Below are 17,473 nucleotides of genomic sequence, written 5' to 3'. Positions count from 1 at the left end.
ATTGGAGAAGATACAGGTGGAGTCATTGGAGTAGATACAGGTGGGATCATTGGAGAAGATACAGGTGGGATCATTGGAGTAGATACATTGTATCCCCTGGTGATGTATATTATGGGATGTCCCCCTCCTCTATATAGGACATTTTATATACATTGTATCCCCCGGTGATGTATATTATGGGATGTCCCCCTCCTGTATATAGGACACTTTATATACATTGTATCCCCCGGTGATGTGTATTATGGGATGTCCCCCTCCTGTATATAGGACACTTTATATACATTGTATCCCCCGGTGATGTGTATTATGGGATGTCCCCCTCCTGTATATAGGACACGTTATATACATTGTATCCCCCGGTGATGTATATTATGGGATGTCCCCCTCCTGTATATAGGACACTTTATATACATTGTATCCCCTGGTGATGTGTATTATGGGATGTCCCCCTCCTGTATATAGGACATTTTATATACATTGTATCCCCCGGTGATGTATATTATGGGATGTCCCCCTCCTGTATATAGGACACTTTATATACATTGTATCCCCCGGTGATGTATATTATGGGATGTCCCCCTCCTGTATATAGGACATTTTATATACATTGTATCCCCCGGTGATGTATATTATGGGATGTCCCCCTCCTGTATATAGGACACGTTATATACATTGTATCCCCCGGTGATGTGTATTATGGGATGTCCCCCTCCTGTATATAGGACACTTTATATACATTGTATCCCCCGGTGATGTATATTATGGGATGTCCCCCTCCTGTATATAGGACACTTTATATACATTGTATCCCCTGGTGATGTATATTATGGGATGTCCCCCTCCTGCATATAGGACATTTTATATACATTGTATCCCCTGGTGATGTATATTATGGGATGTCCCCCTCCCGTGTATTGGGCAGAGTTGAGCTCCTTAATGATTTCATTTTATCCCCATGCGGCTCTAGTTTGCCGATAAAAGTGCAAATCAACGTGAGACGTTTACGAGCGCCCCGCGCCCCTCATCATCTGTCGCAGAGTCCGCGTTTATTATCCGTCCCAGGCTGCCTGGACCTTAATGATCCCCGTCTGGCGGAATTTTTCAGAGCTGACAGCCCGTCTGTGATTCATTGTTTCTGCGGCATTTAGAATAATTGGTGGACACGGGAACTCATTAAGGAACCAGCGAGAAGTATGGCTGCCATAACCCCGCCAGAAAGATTTCACTGTGCCGCAATGAATATTCATCATCTAAAGCAGGTCTGTCCAGAGAGATCCCACGGAACTCCAGGGGTTCCACCACCATCCACCAATGCGGCACATTCATATCGGCTCAGCCGTGGCCTCAATGCCCCGACACATAATCAGGGGTGGGCAAAGTTTAGCGCCAGGGCGGGGCTCAGCCACGTCATTGGAAATCAATCCCTTGGTGACAATATGAAACCAGATCGGGGGGGGGGCGCGGAACGTGTCTTCTCTGGGGGACAGACAACAACGGGCGTGAATGAAACGTTTCAAGTGGCTGACATGATCGCTTAAAATGGAAGTTGTTGTTTCTCATCGATTTTTTATTTTTTTTTCAGAATACAAACCAATTACTTGTCCCTGCAGAGGATAAACCAGGAGCTGGAGGAGAAGCTGCACCGGATGGTGAGAACCTTCCATGGATGTATTGCTGGAATTGCTGTCCAATCATTTGTGGGCTTTCCGTATCGTGAACACTTACCTGCATTTGATTTGAGATAAACAGAAGCTTTCAGGGGCGAACTACGGGGGGCTGAACTACAGGGTGGGGGCTGAACTACGGGGGGGCTGGACTACAGGGGGGAGGCGAACTACAGGGGGCTGAACTACGGGGGGCTGAACTACAGGGTGGGGGCTGAACTACGGGGGGGCTGGACTACAGGGGGGGGGGCGAACTACGGGGGGGCTAAACTACGGGGGGGCTGAACTACGGGGGGGGCTGAACTACGGGGGGGTTGGACTACAGGGGGGGGGCGAACTACGGGGGGGCTAAACTACGGGGGGCTGAACTACGGGGGGGCTGAACTACGGGGTGGGGCTGAACTACAGGGTGGGGCTGAACTACAGGGTGGGGCTGAACTACGGGGGGGCTGGACTACGGGGGGGGGGGCGAACTACGGGGGGGCTGAACTATGGGGGGGCTGAACTACAGGGTGGGGCTGAACTATGGGGGGGCAGGTGGTAAACGTTTTTGCAGTGATTTGCAGATTGGCTGACGTATATGAAGCCTGAGGATGACAGCACAGAGCCTGCAAACAAGTGGGATGCAGAACCCGAATATATCTGCCCTAACAGCTTCATTAGCTGAACAATCCACAAAATGTACAGCTGACCATTCGAGCACTGTCCAAGGGCCCGGGGTCAGTAGGGGGCCCCACAGGGGCGGACTAACCATTCGAGCACTGTCCAAGGGCCCGGGGTCAGTAGGGGGCCCCACAGGGGCGGACTAACCATTCGAGCACTGTCCAAGGGCCCGGGGTCAGTAGGGGGCCCCACAGGGGCGGACTAACCAATCGAGCACTGTCCAAGGGCCCGGGGTCAGTAGGGGGCCCCACAGGGGCGGACTGACCATTCGAGCACTGTCCAAGGGCCCGGGGTCAGTAGGGGGCCCCACAGGGACGGACTGACCATTCGAGCACTGTCCAAGGGCCCGGGATCAGTAGGGGGCCCCACAGGGGCGGACTGACCATTCGAGCACTGTCCAAGGGCCCGGGGTCAGTAGGGGGCCCCACAGGGACGGACTGACCATTCGAGCACTGTCCAAGGGCCCCGGGGTCAGTAGTGGGCCCCACAGGGGCGGACTGACCATTCGAGCACTGTCCAAGGGCCCGGGGTCAGTAGGGGGCCCCACAGGGGCGGACTAACCATTCGAGCACTGTCCAAGGGCCCGGGGTCAGTAGGGGGCCCCACAGGGGCGGACTAACCATTCGAGCACTGTCCAAGGGCCCGGGGTCAGTAGGGGGCCCCACAGGGACGGACTGACCATTCGAGCACTGTCCAAGGGCCCGGGGTCAGTAGGGGGCCCCACAGGGGCGGACTGACCATTCGAGCACTGTCCAAGGGCCCGGGGTCAGTAGGGGGCCCCACAGGGACGGACTGACCATTCGAGCACTGTCCAAGGGCCCCGGGGTCAGTAGTGGGCCCCACAGGGGCGGACTGACCATTCGAGCACTGTCCAAGGGCCCGGGATCAGTAGGGGGCCCCACAGGGGCGGACGGACTATTCAAGCACTGTGGCGCTGCCTGAGGGCCCAGGGTCAGTGGGGGGCCCCATGAGTTCTCAGTCCGCCCCTGCGGCTGACGTATATCTGCCTGACGAATGATTGGCCAACAATGAGATGACCAGGCTGAGGACCGGACTTCTCTCTTGGTCACCTCCCTGCCCCCATCCTGTGATTGGTCTGTGAAGGAGCAGCAGAGTACTGGTTAGGTATCCCTCTGCTCTGTATGTAGCCAGCTGATTGGCTGCCATTATCTGCTAGACAGAGGAGTACAAGAAGCTGATATGAAGACACATTGATGGGATGACAATAATTCCATATACTACAGATGTGAGTGCGTCCTGCAATGTGTTACTGACCGAGTACCGGGACCGACTGGGGAATCCTTCTCTCTGCCTGGGGAATCTTTCTCTCTGCCTGGGGAATCCTTCTCTCTGCCTGGGGATTCCTTCTCTCTGCCTGGGGAATCCTTCTCTTTGCCTGGGGAATCCTCTCTGCCTGGGGAATCCTTCTCTCTGCCTGGGGAATCCTTCTCTTTGCCTGGGGAATCCTTCTCTCTGCCTGGGGAATCCTTCTCTCTGCCTGGAGTTCACATTTAAAGGACAACTAAGTTCCCCTGTAAGTTCCCCTCCCCCACATCCCCATAGCACCCCGCTGCCTATGTATCTATAGGGTGACGCATTTCCCACAGGTCACGCGTGGCTTCGCTGTGGCTGCATTGTGCTGCCACTTATTAGGAATGCCAATTAAATGTAAAAGTACAGTCAGTGCCTCCGGACCCCGACGCAGCACCCCCCCTCCTCCAATGCACACGCCCTTCGATGTGCACCCCACCCCCACCCCCCCTCCTCCCAATGCACACGCCCTTCGATCTTCAGCACCCCCCAATACATGCTCTTGGATGTGCGGCGACCCACAATGTACACGCCCTTCAATGTGCAGCACCCCCCAATATAAGCTCTTGGATGTGCGGCACCCCCCAATGTACACGCCCTTCAATGTGCAGCACCCCCCACCCCCCCTCCTCCTAATGTACACGCCCTTCGATCTTCAGCACCCCCCAATACATGCTCTTGGGTGTGCGGCACCCCCCAATGTACACGCCCTTCAATGTGCAGCACCCCCCAATACATGCTCTTGGATGTGCGGCACCCCCCAATGTACACGCCCTTCAATGTGCAGCACCCCCCAATACATGCTCTTGGAAGTACAGCACCCCCCCAATGTACACGCCCTTCAATGTGCAGCACCCCCCAATACACAATCTTCGTTGAGTAGCACCCCCCAATACACACTCTTGGATGTACATCACCCCCAATGCACACACCCTTCGTTGAGCAGCGCCCCCCCAATACACGCTCTTCATTGAGCAGCACCCTCAATGTACACGTCCTTCGTTGAGTAGCACCCCCCAATACACACTCCTGATTGAGCAGCACCCCCCAATACACACTCTTGGATGTACATCACCCCCAATGCACACACCCTTCATTGAGCAGCGCCCCCCCAATACACGCTCTTCATTGAGCAGCACCCCCAATGTACACGTCCCTCGTTGAGCAGCACCCCCCAATACACACTCCTGATTGAGCAGCACCCCCCAATACACACTCTTGGATGTACATCACCCCCAATGCACACACCCTTCATTGAGCAGCGCCCCCCCAATACACCCTCTTCATTGAGCAGCACCCCCAATGTACACGTCCCTCGTTGAGCAGCACCCCCCAATACACACTCTTGGATGTACAGCACCCCCAATGTACATACCCTTCGTTGAGCAGCACCCCCCAATACACACTCTTGGATGTACATCACCCCCCAATGCACACACCCTTCGATGTACAGCACCCCCCAATACATGCTCTTGGATGTACAGCACCCCCCAATGTACACACCCTTCAATGTGCAGCACCCCCCAATACACACCCTTCGATGTGCAGCACCCCCAATACACACCCTTCGATGTGCAGCACCCCCAATACACACCCTTCGATGTCGGTATAACATACTATATCCAGTCCGGTCTTTGCTCTGTTGCCATGAATTGGTAGCACAACAATAACATGAAAAGCACTCGCCATTGGGCGGAGCCAGCATGCTGATGTCACACGTTGCCAGTCAGGGAAGCGCCGGCAGTTACATCACCTGGAAGAGCGGATGACGTAGATTGGAGGAGTTCACAAGAGAACAATTATTTCATCTCCTGAGGACTCATCGTCTGTGGTGGAAGCTGCTTCTATAGTAGCTTTATGTTGCAAATGTTAGCATGGGCCAATGGAAGGGCCAATGAAAGGGCCAGGAGTGAAAGGGCCAATGGAAGGGCCAATGGAAGGGCCAATGGAAGGGCCAGGAGTGAAAGGACCAATGGAAGAGCCAGGAGTGAAAGGACCAATGGAAGAGCCAGGAGTGAAAGGACCAATGGAAGAGCCAGGAGTGAAAGGACCAATGGAAGAGCCAGGAGTGAAAGGACCAATGGAAGGGCCAGGAGCGAAAGGACCAATGGAAGAGCCAGGAGCGAAAGGACCAATGGAAGAGCCAGGAGTGAAAGGACCAATGCTGCGTTCCACCCGCCAAACTCCCACTTCTGCAGGGAAAATCACATCCATTCCTTGGGAGACCTTTAATGGTAATGGCCCCTTCATAGCAATAGTGGAATCCTTACTGAGCATGTGCAGAAGAAATGGAATGTTGGCTGGAGGGTTTGCAGGAGCTGCTGTGGAGCTTCTCATAGGTGGATCTCATACTGTGGACAAGTGGCACTGAGGGGGAGGGGCTAACTTCAAGGATGTGGAAAAGTCCAATTCTCCTGGAATTGCAATCTTCCTGATGGTAATGTCCTTCAGAGACGGAAGATAAAATTCTGTGCAGAGATCTCTCACCCCTCTTAGTGGACGGACCTCTGACCAGTCTACATACGGAGTTCTCTCACCCCTCTTAGTGGACGGACCCCTGACCAGTCTACATACGGAGTTCTCTCACCCCTCTTAGTGGACGGACCCCTGACCAGTCTACATACGGAGTTCTCTCACCCCTCTTAGTGGACGGACCCCTGACCAGTCTACATACAGAGATCTCTCACCCCTCTTAGTGGACGGACCCCTGACCAGTCTACATACGGAGTTCTCTCACCCCTCTTAGTGGACGGACCCCTGACCAGTCTACATACGGAGCTCTCTCACCCCTCTTAGTGGACGGACCTCTGACCAGTCTACATACAGAGATCTCTCACCCCTCTTAGTGGACAGACCCCTGACCAGTCTACATACAGAGATCTCTCACCCCTCTTAGTGGACAGACCCCTGACCAGTCTACATACGGAGTTCTCTCACCCCTCTTAGTGGACGGACCCCTGACCAGTCTACATACGGAGTTCTCTCACCCCTCTTAGTGGACGGACCCCTGACCAGTCTACATACGGAGTTCTCTCACCCCTCTTAGTGGACGGACCCCTGACCAGTCTACATACAGAGATCTCTCACCCCTCTTAGTGGACAGACCCCTGACCAGTCTACATACGGAGTTCTCTCACCCCTCTTAGTGGACGGACCCCTGACCAGTCTACATACGGAGTTCTCTCACCCCTCTTAGTGGACGGACCCCTGACCAGTCTACATACGGAGTTCTCTCACCCCTCTTAGTGGACGGACCCCTGACCAGTCTACATACGGAGTTCTCTCACCCCTCTTAGTGGACGGACCCCTGACCAGTCTACATACAGAGATCTCTCACCCCTCTTAGTGGACGGACCCCTGACCAGTCTACATACGGAGTTCTCTCACCCCTCTTAGTGGACGGACCCCTGACCAGTCTACATACGGAGTTCTCTCACCCCTCTTAGTGGACGGACCCCTGACCAGTCTACATACGGAGTTCTCTCACCCCTCTTAGTGGACGGACCCCTGACCAGTCTACATACGGAGTTCTGTCATCCCTCTTAGTGGACGGACCCCTGACCAGTCTACATACAGAGATCTCTCACCCCTCTTAGTGGACGGACCCCTGACCAGTCTACATACGGAGTTCTCTCACCCCTCTTAGTGGACGGACCCCTGACCAGTCTACATACGGAGCTCTCTCACCCCTCTTAGTGGACGGACCTCTGACCAGTCTACATACAGAGATCTCTCACCCCTCTTAGTGGACAGACCCCTGACCAGTCTACATACAGAGATCTCTCACCCCTCTTAGTGGACAGACCCCTGACCAGTCTACATACGGAGTTCTCTCACCCCTCTTAGTGGACGGACCCCTGACCAGTCTACATACGGAGTTCTCTCACCCCTCTTAGTGGACGGACCCCTGACCAGTCTACATACGGAGTTCTCTCACCCCTCTTAGTGGACGGACCCCTGACCAGTCTACATACAGAGATCTCTCACCCCTCTTAGTGGACAGACCCCTGACCAGTCTACATACGGAGTTCTCTCACCCCTCTTAGTGGACGGACCCCTGACCAGTCTACATACGGAGTTCTCTCACCCCTCTTAGTGGACGGACCCCTGACCAGTCTACATACGGAGTTCTCTCACCCCTCTTAGTGGACGGACCCCTGACCAGTCTACATACGGAGTTCTCTCACCCCTCTTAGTGGACGGACCCCTGACCAGTCTACTTTCGGAGTTCTCTCACCCCTCTTAGTGGACGGACCCCTGACCAGTCTACATACGGAGTTCTCTCACCCCTCTTAGTGGACGGACCCCTGACCAGTCTACTTTTGGAGTTCTCTCACCCCTCTTAGTGGACAGACCCCTGACCAGTCTACTTTTGGAGTTCTCTCACCCCTCTTAGTGGACGGACCCCTGACCAGTCTACATACGGAGCTCTCTCACCCCTCTTAGTGGACGGACCCCTGACCAGTCTACTTTCGGAGTTCTCTCACCCCTCTTAGTGGACGGACCCCTGACCAGTCTACATACGGAGTTCTCTCACCCCTCTTAGTGGACGGACCCCTGACCAGTCTACATACGGAGTTCTCTCACCCCTCTTAGTGGACGGACCCCTGACCAGTCTACTTTCGGAGTTCTCTCACCCCTCTTAGTGGACGGACCCCTGACCAGTCTACATACGGAGTTCTCTCACCCCTCTTAGTGGACGGACCCCTGACCAGTCTACTTTTGGAGTTCTCTCACCCCTCTTAGTGGACGGACCCCTGACCAGTCTACTTTTGGAGTTCTCTCACCCCTCTTAGTGGACGGACCCCTGACCAGTCTACTTTCGGAGTTCTCTCACCCCTCTTAGTGGACGGACCCCTGACCAGTCTACATACGGAGTTCTCTCACCCCTCTTAGTGGACGGACCCCTGACCAGTCTACATACGGAGTTCTCTCACCCCTCTTAGTGGACGGACCCCTGACCAGTCTACTTTCGGAGTTCTCTCACCCCTCTTAGTGGACGGACCCCTGACCAGTCTACATACGGAGTTCTCTCACCCCTCTTAGTGGACGGACCCCTGACCAGTCTACTTTTGGAGTTCTCTCACCCCTCTTAGTGGACGGACCCCTGACCAGTCTACTTTTGGAGTTCTCTCACCCCTCTTAGTGGACGGACCCCTGACCAGTCTACATACGGAGCTCTCTCACCCCTCTTAGTGGACGGACCCCTGACCAGTCTACTTTCGGAGTTCTCTCACCCCTCTTAGTGGACGGACCCCTGACCAGTCTACATACGGAGTTCTCTCACCCCTCTTAGTGGACGGACCCCTGACCAGTCTACATACGGAGCTCTCTCACCCCTCTTAGTGGACGGACCCCTGACCAGTCTACATACGGAGTTCTCTCACCCCTCTTAGTGGACGGACCCCTGACCAGTCTACATACGGAGTTCTCTCACCCCTCTTAGTGGACGGACCCCTGACCAGTCTACATACGGAGTTCTCTCACCCCTCTTAGTGGACGGACCCCTGACCAGTCTACTTTCGGAGACTGAGATGTATGTATCTTGTATACAGGATTCTTTTTTTCTCATGACTTTCAGTAGCGTCTGCAGTGGCAGCTTTGAACTCGTACATGATGTTTCTTCACATGCCATCCCCTCGCTGTACATAAGGACTTCAAAAGGAACCCGTCCTTCTTCTTCATTCTTCACTGGAAATTGGCTCGGAGTGATGAAGGTATCAAAGTGAAGATGTGAGACGTCTTCCTGGCTGGAGATCTGGTCAGAACGCCCCGGAAGCACAGAACAGTTTTTTGAGGCTGGGATCGTGGAATGCTCTGAGGGATCCGTCTGCCGCCTTTCATTCTCCTTGTAGCTTCCTTTTTTTCTTCTCTTTTCAGTATTTTGCTGTTGAGCCACTCGAGTTCCATTCCGCCATTAGATTGGGTTGTATTGTTTCCCTGTTTACATTACAGATTGCATTTTGTTTAGTTTTAGCTTTGGATGGTCATCAAGGGTTAGACCCTCAGGCACCTTCTGTTGATGTCTATCCCCACTTTTAGCCATAAGGAATAGCAAGTGACAACAGCAGGTCAGATCTCACCGCGCTTCTACCAATGAGTGACAATGACACCCTCAGCCTCACCTGACACAAAGACTTTCCAGCTCCAGGGAACAAAGTGCCAACAAAGTGAGAATGGCTAGCACTGGGGTTGGTTAACTATGCAGTTCACCTGTTACACACCAAACAACTGGCGGCACATGGAAACACGATCAATTCACAATATCTGCCATAGAAATGAGGACTTTTCAGAAATGTTCACAATATAAACTGCCACACCAGACAGGACATTTCAGAGATTACAATATAGTAGCACAGGAGACAGATTCAGAGATCAGTTCTGCCTGAATGCATTACAGAAGATTTTCAAATATCATTTGTTCAAAGACAGCAAAAATGGTGCAAATCACATTTTTACAGAAAGAAAATATTGCAAAAGATAAAAGAATATAATACAACAGGAAACAATAAGGGATCCTAGTTCTCCGATGGGCTGACCCCAGTTCTCCGATGGGCTGACCCCAGTTCTCCGATGGGCTGACCCCAGTTCTCCGATGGGCTGATCCCAGTTCTCCGATGGGCTGATCCCAGTTCTCCGATGGGCTGTTCCCAGTTCTCCGATGGGCTGATCCCAGTTCTCCGATGGGCTGTTCCCAGCTCTCCGATGGGCTGATCCCAGTTCTCCGGGTTTCGGTGTGATTGCTGATAACACTTTGTAGAGTTTACTGCTAACAGCCATGATAACCAACTACTAAATGACTGCAGTGTTCTGTTCCAGATATTCTGTTCAGAATTTCAATAAATTATTTAAATATTTAGCTATGGACAGCTGTCAAAGATCTACTGAATAAGATTTATGGTGCTCCTTCCCCCGCTGGAATATATGATAATGCAAGGAAATTTTAATGGAAGTCGTTGTGTCTGGTCTTGGTCTTTTCTGGGTCTTGCTCTGGTCTTGCTCTGATCTTGCTCTGATCTTGCTCTTGTCTTGCTCTGATCTTGCTCTGGTCTTGCTCTGATCTTGCTCTGATCTTGCTCTGATCTTGCTCTGATCTTGCTCTGATCTTGCTCTTGTCTTGCTCTTGTCTTGCTCTGATCTTGCTCTGATCTTGCTCTGATCTTGCTCTGATCTTGCTCTGATCTTGCTCTGATCTTGCTCTTGTCTTGCTCTTGTCTTGCTCTGATCTTGCTCTGATCTTGCTCTGGTCTTGCTCTGATCTTGCTCTGGTCCTGCTCTGATCTTGCTCTGATCTTGCTCTTGTCTTGCTCTGATCTTGCTCTGATCTTGTTCTTGTCTTGCTCTGGTCTTGCTCTGATCTTGCTCTGATCTTGTTCTTGTCTTGCTCTGATCTTGCTCTGATCTTGCTCTTGTCTTGCTCTGGTCTTGCTCTGATCTTGTTCTTGTCTTGCTCTGATCTTGCTCTGATCTTGTTCTTGTCTTGCTCTGATCTTGCTCTGATCTTGTTCTTGTCTTGCTCTGATCTTGCTCTGATCTTGCTCTGATCTTGTTCTTGTCTTGCTCTGATCTTGCTCTGATCTTGCTCTGATCTTGCTCTTGTCTTGCTCTGATCTTGCTCTGGTCTTGCTCTGATCTTGCTCTGATCTTGCTCTGGTCCTGCTCTGATCTTGCTCTGGTCTTGCTCTGATCTTGTTCTTGTCTTGCTCTGATCTTGCTCTGATCTTGCTCTGATCTTGTTCTTGTCTTGCTCTGATCTTGTTCTTGTCTTGCTCTGATCTTGCTCTGGTCTTGCTCTGATCTTGCTCTGATCTTGCTCTTGTCTTGCTCTGATCTTGCTCTGATCTTGCTCTGATCTTGCTCTTGTCTTGCTCTTGTCTTGCTCTGGTCTTGCTCTGATCTTGCTCTGGTCCTGCTCTGGTCCTGCTCTGATCTTGCTCTGGTCTTGCTCTGATCTTGCTCTGATCTTGCTCTTGTCTTGCTCTGATCTTGCTCTGATCTTGCTCTGGTCCTGCTCTGATCTTGCTCTGGTCTTGGTATTGTCTTAGTCTGGTCTTGGTCTGGCATCACACACTGCACAACTGTCAGGGCTCCGGGTATGACCAGAGGTGTGTGGACTGACACAGGGAAACGCAGACTTCAGGTATAGAGTAAACAAAACAATTTATTAAAAGACTAAACAACACAAACGCAGTGCAAGGTAAACATAACACAGTGCAAACAACCCAACCTCCAACAGATAACCATATATACAAATCAAACATAGTCGGGCAGGCCGGGTCGGTAGCAAACGGGCAAACAGGGTACAAGGAGCGAGCGGAAGAGTGGTCAGGAATAGCCTAGGTCAGGACAGGCGGAATTCGTTCAGAGTCAGAATCAAAGCAGGATCAGACAGGAAGCAGACAGGATGCAGGTACAGGGGCTCATGGGAAATATACACCAAGGCACTGATCACAGGCCTGGTCCTGCTTAAATACACCTCCTGCAATCAGCCTCAGGTGATGGCCTGATTGCAGGAGTGAGATTCTGGCTGCTGAGAGCACCCGCTGGACAGCCTTGCTACTGCAGTCCACAAGGCAGGTGAGTCCCACCACCATTGGCAAGTCCATTCCTGACAACAACATAGAGCTAAGTGTAATCTGAGACCTGAGTGGAGGGAATGGACACCCCCCCTCCCTCTACCCAGTCTCATAAGGAAACATGGAAAGCTATAGAAGGACATGCTTTGTTCATATTTCATTTTAGAGGTTTACAACCACTTTAATCCATTCAGCATGGGATGTGTAGATGTCGGTTGTCCGAAAACAGGAAGGGATTATGTAAGTAGAACAGGGGGGGTCCACAACTTTCACTCCTCCCATCCTTTCCTTGGACAATCACATGGTGATTGGATGAAGGTATTGGGGCTCCCTGTGTAAATATAAATGTTGGGGTATCTTCCTGACGCTCTGAACTGAAGAATCTCCGTCTTGAAGAAGTCCAGCGAGATGTGTCTATCACTGGCTTCATACACCGTGTTCCACTTCATCAGGCCGGTGTCTTTGTGTTGAGACATTGTAAGTGGTGGCCCAATTACGGGTGACAAGTACACCGTGCAATCAGCTCCATGAACAATAGTCAGCCTTGATGTTCTGCACCTTGCCGCTCGCCGTCTTCTGAGGAACTGTACGTGAGCGATTTAGGAAAAGCGCTTTCTTGGAAAGGTCTCTTCTGAGGGGATCGGCGAGGAAAGCTGCGTGCCGGGATGTAAATGGCGGCACTTTAGGAAGTAAATGAATTTGGTGAAATGATGCAGGAAAATGTCGAGCTTTGAGTTCTTATTGCTGAAAAGTGTATTTATGGTTAGAAATGAGCGGCGGGATGTCTGTCTGGGGATTTCATGCCTCCTTCTACGTCTCAGAAATATAAGAAGTGTTGGGTGTGATGAATGGCGCTGACAGTGGAACAAGTCGCAGCCACAACAAAATGTTTTTGCCTGAAGCCATGAATACAAAATGAGGCACCGGGGGAGAGAGGAAGGCGCTGAGCTGTGGGGTGTGTGGTTCCCCCACCACTAACTGCAGGAATGTGCCGGGGGAGGGGGGGCGGCCAAGACGCGGGGAGGACTGCTGACATCACCCAACCTCACTTATATCCTCGAATAAAATGACCAACATTGTAATGATGCAATATATATATATATATTGTGGCAGAGCGTCCCAAAGGAACCCTGGGAAAGTCCTGTTCGGGGTTTATAGATCTCCCAGGTTCCTTTCCTATAACTTTAGGGATCTCTAATATGAGATCAGTGCAGAGTTCACCTCTCTCCGGGGGCAATTAAATCCACCTGTTACAGCAAGGATGGAAGAACACACTTGTCTACAGTATGATGGAGGATTACCAGGATCCATCACTGGAGACACTTCAACTCAATAATCTCTTCTAAATCCTTTGGTCGATACAGTGTATCAGTTTGGAGTGGAATGCCCCTATTACCAATACTGGTAGAGTTCTTTATTTATGGGCCTGCAAAATCAGGACTGATGTTGGATGAGAAGACCTGGATCACCATCATCATTCCAATTCATCTCAAAGGTGTTCAGTAGGTTGAGGTCAGAGCTGTGTACAGGACACTGGAGTTCCTCCACCCCAATCTGGTCATCCATGTCTTCATGGGCCTGCACAGACAGGACTGATGTTGGATGAGAAGACCTGGATCACCATCATCATTCCAATTCATCTCAAAGGTGTTCAGTAGGTTGAGGTCAGGGCTGTGTACAGGACACTGGAGTTCCTCCACACCAAGCTGGTCCTCCATGTCTGTCATGATCAGGGGTCAGGCTCAAAGACCAGTTGCTATAGCAGTGGAAAGGCTTACCTGAAACCAGCAGGATAGGTACACAGGCAGGTCACCGTGGCGGAGGAGTGGGATCAACCGAGGTGCAGAGTCAAAGTACCAACCGGTATTCACCAGAGCTCCTAATGGTGGAGGTGGATTTGGCTGCGTGTTAGCACCAGGTCGCGGTCCTCATGATCAGCCCACCAGGAGGTGAGCAAGCGGAGGTCCAGTAGCATATAAACAGGTAAGGATCAAACGGAAGCGTGGTCAGTAAACAAGCCAAGGTCGGTAAGGAGCAGTCGCAGGTTGGGATCAGGCAGAAGCGTAGCCGAGAACAAGCCAAGGTCGGTAAGGAGCAGTCGCAGGTTGGGATCAGGCAGAAGCGTAGTTGAGAACAAGCCAAGGTCAGTAATGAGCAGTCGCAGGTTGGGATCAGGCAGAAGCGTGGTCAGTAAACAAGCCAAGGTCGGTAATGAGCAGTCGCAGGTTGGGATCAGGCAGAAGCGTAGTCGAGAACAAGCCAAGGTCAGTAATGAGCAGTCTCAGGTTGGGATCGGGCAGAAGCGTAGTCGAGAACAAGCCAAGGTTGGTAATGAGCAGTCGCAGGTTGGGATCGGGCAGAAGAGTAGTCGAGAACAAGCCAAGGTCGGTAATGAGCAGTCGCAGGTTGGGATCGGGCAGAAGCGTAGTCGAGAACAAGCCAAGGTCGGTAAGGAGCAGTCGCAGGTTGGGATCAGGCAGAAGTGTAGTTGAGAACAAGCCAAGGTCGGTAAGGAGCAGTCGCAGGTTGGGATCAGGCAGAAGCGTGGTCAGTAAACAAGCCAAGGTCGGTAATGAGCAGTCGCAGGTTGGGATCAGGCAGAAGCGTAGTCGAGAACAAGCCAAGGTCAGTAATGAGCAGTCTCAGGTTGGGATCGGGCAGAAGCGTAGTCGAGAACAAGCCAAGGTTGGTAAGGAGCAGTCGCAGGTTGGGATCGGGCAGAAGAGTAGTCGAGAACAAGCCAAGGTCGGTAATGAGCAGTCGCAGGTTGGGATCGGGCAGAAGCGTAGTCGAGAACAAGCCAAGGTCGGTAAGGAGCAGTCGCAGGTTGGGATCAGGCAGAAGTGTAGTTGAGAACAAGCCAAGGTCGGTAAGGAGCAGTCGCAGGTTGGGATCAGGCAGAAGCGTGGTCAGTAAACAAGCCAAGGTCGATAAGGAGCAGTCACAGGTTGGGATCGGGCAGAAGCGTAGTCGAGAACAAGCCAAGGTCGGTAATGAGCAGTCGCAGGTTGGGATCCCGCAGAAGGGTAGCCGAGAACAAGCCAAGGTCGGTAAGGAGCAGTCGCAGGTTGGGATCGGGCAGAAGAGTAGTCGAGAACAAGCCAAGGTCGGTAAGGAGCACTCGCAGGTTGGGATCAGGCAGAAGCGTAGCCGAGAACAAGCCAAGGTCGGTAAGGAGCAGTCGCAGGTTGGGATCAGGCAGAAGCGTAGTCGAGAACAAGCCAAGGTTGGTAAGGAGCAGTTGCAGGTTGGGATCCGGCAGAAGCGTACTTGAGAACAAGCCAAGGTCGGTAAGGAGCAGTCGCAGGTTGGGATCAGGCAGAAGCGTAGTCGAGAACAAGCCAAGGTTGGTAAGGAGCAGTCGCAGGTTGGGATCAGGCAGAAGCGTAGTCGAGAACAAGCCAAGGTCGGTAATGAGCAATCACAGGTTGGGATCAGGCAGAAGCGTAGTCGAGAACAAGCCTAAGTCGGTAATGAGCAGTCGCAGGTTGGAATCAGGCAGAAGCGTAGTCGAGAACAAGCAAAGGCCGGTAAGGAGCAGTCGCAGGTTGGGATCAGGCAGAAGCGTAGTCGAGAACAAGCCAAGGTCGGTAAGGAGCAGTCGCAGGTTGGGATCAGGCAGAAGCGTAGTCGAGAACAAGCCAAGGTCGGTAATGAGCAGTCTCAGGTTGGGATCAGGCAGAAGCGTAGTCGAGAACAAGCAAAGGCCAGTAAGGAGCAGTCGCAGGTTGGGATCAGGCAGAAGCGTAGTCGAGAACAAGCCAAGGTCGGTAAGGAGCAGTCGCAGGTTGGGATCAGGCAGAAGCGTAGTCGAGAACAAGCCAAGGTCGGGAAGGAGCAGTCACAGGTTGGGATCAGGCAGAAGCGTAGCCAAGAACAAGCCAAGGTCGGTAATGAGCAGTCGCAGGTTGGGATCAGGCAGAAGCGTAGTCGAGAACAAGCCAAGGTCTGCAATGAGCAGTCGCAGGTTGGGATCAGGCAGAAGCGTAGTCGAGAACAAGCCAAGGTTGGTAATGAGCAGTCGCAGGTTGGGATCAGGCAGAAGCGCAGTCGAGAACAAGCCAAGGTCGGTAATGAACAGTCGCAGGTTGGGATCAGGCAGAAGTGTAGTCGAGAACAAGCCAAGGTCGGTAAGGAGCAGTCGCAGGTCGGGATCAGGCAGAAGCGTAGTCGAGAACAAGCCAAGGTCGGTAAGGAGCAGTCGCAGGTCGGGATCAGGCAGAAGCGTAGTCGAGAACAAGCCAAGGTCAGTAATGAGCAGTCGCAGGTCGGGATCAGGCAGAAGCGTAGTCGAGAACAAGCCAAGGGTCAATAACGAGTGATAGCAAAATATGGATAACAGCAGAGAAGACAAGGAGCACGATACTGGCTGGAGAACACAATAATCTGGCAAACAGGAAGGGCAGAGACATGGCTTATATCAGGAAGTTCATGGGAGGAGCAAGGGGTTCAAGGTTCATGATAAACAAGGTCAAGGTAGGTTCATCCAAATAATTGTCAAGGGAGCTGTCCAGCATTCCAGGTGGCTCAGCAAGAAGAAACATTGCCAGTCACCGCAGAAGGCCCAGGTTCAGACCCAGGCTCTGACAATGTCCTATGGAGCTGGCTTTGTACACAGAGGACAGTCATGGGGGAACAGAAAAGGGTCTTCACCAAACTGGTCATCCATGTCTTTATGGAGCTGGCTTTGTACACAGGGGACAGTCATGGGGGAACAGAAAAGGGTCTTCACCAAACTGGTCATCCATGTCTTTATGGAGCTGGCTTTGTACACAGGGGACAGTCATGGAGGGACAGAAAAGGGTCTTCACCAAACTGGTCATCCATGTCTTTATGGAGCTGGCTTTGTACACGGGGGACAGTCATGGGGGAACAGAAAAGGGTCTTCACCAAACTGGTCATCCATGTCTTAATGGAGCTGGCTTTGTACACGGGACAGTCATGGGGGAACAGAAAAGGGTCTTCACCAAACTATTACCACAAGGCTGGAGGAGCACAGTTGTCTCCAATGTCTTTGTATGATGGAGGATTACCGGGACCCTTCACTGGGGACACCTGAACACCATCATTGGAAGGGGGTCCACGTGTTTTCACCATATAATGACCGTCAGGGTTTGCTCTTTGTATACATCAATGTATATGTTCTCTTTCATACCACAATCTCTTCCTGCAAGGCGTAGCAGTTAATTACTTTCTTCTATTGACTTGCTTCCCAAATATTCGTCCTCATACTTCTTCTTCTGTACACCGAATGTACGT

The 17,473-nt window shown here is 52.0% G+C and overlaps 1 protein-coding gene across 1 annotated transcript in view; it reads left to right on the top strand.

Annotated features, from left to right (window-relative positions):
• Window positions 1-1,582: 1,582 nt before the first annotated feature.
• BEGAIN (brain enriched guanylate kinase associated) overlaps window positions 1,583-17,473 on the top strand; it is a gene marked incomplete at its 5' end in the record, with an annotated part of 55,914 nt that continues 40,023 nt past the window's right edge. Inside the window, one exon of the mRNA XM_089667477.1 lies at window positions 1,583-1,649. Within this exon, the coding sequence (XP_089523603.1) occupies window positions 1,583-1,649 (67 nt within the window). The remainder of the gene's footprint in view (window positions 1,650-17,473) is intronic.

Source organism: Staurois parvus, unplaced genomic scaffold, assembly GCF_062004578.1.
Source record: "Staurois parvus isolate SC_StPar_1 unplaced genomic scaffold, SC_StPar_1.0 ptg003275l, whole genome shotgun sequence".
NCBI classification, from domain to species: Eukaryota; Metazoa; Chordata; class Amphibia; order Anura; family Ranidae; genus Staurois; species Staurois parvus.
The sequence above is the reverse complement of the archived record's forward strand: the minus strand, read 5'-3'. Positions and strand labels throughout refer to the sequence as shown.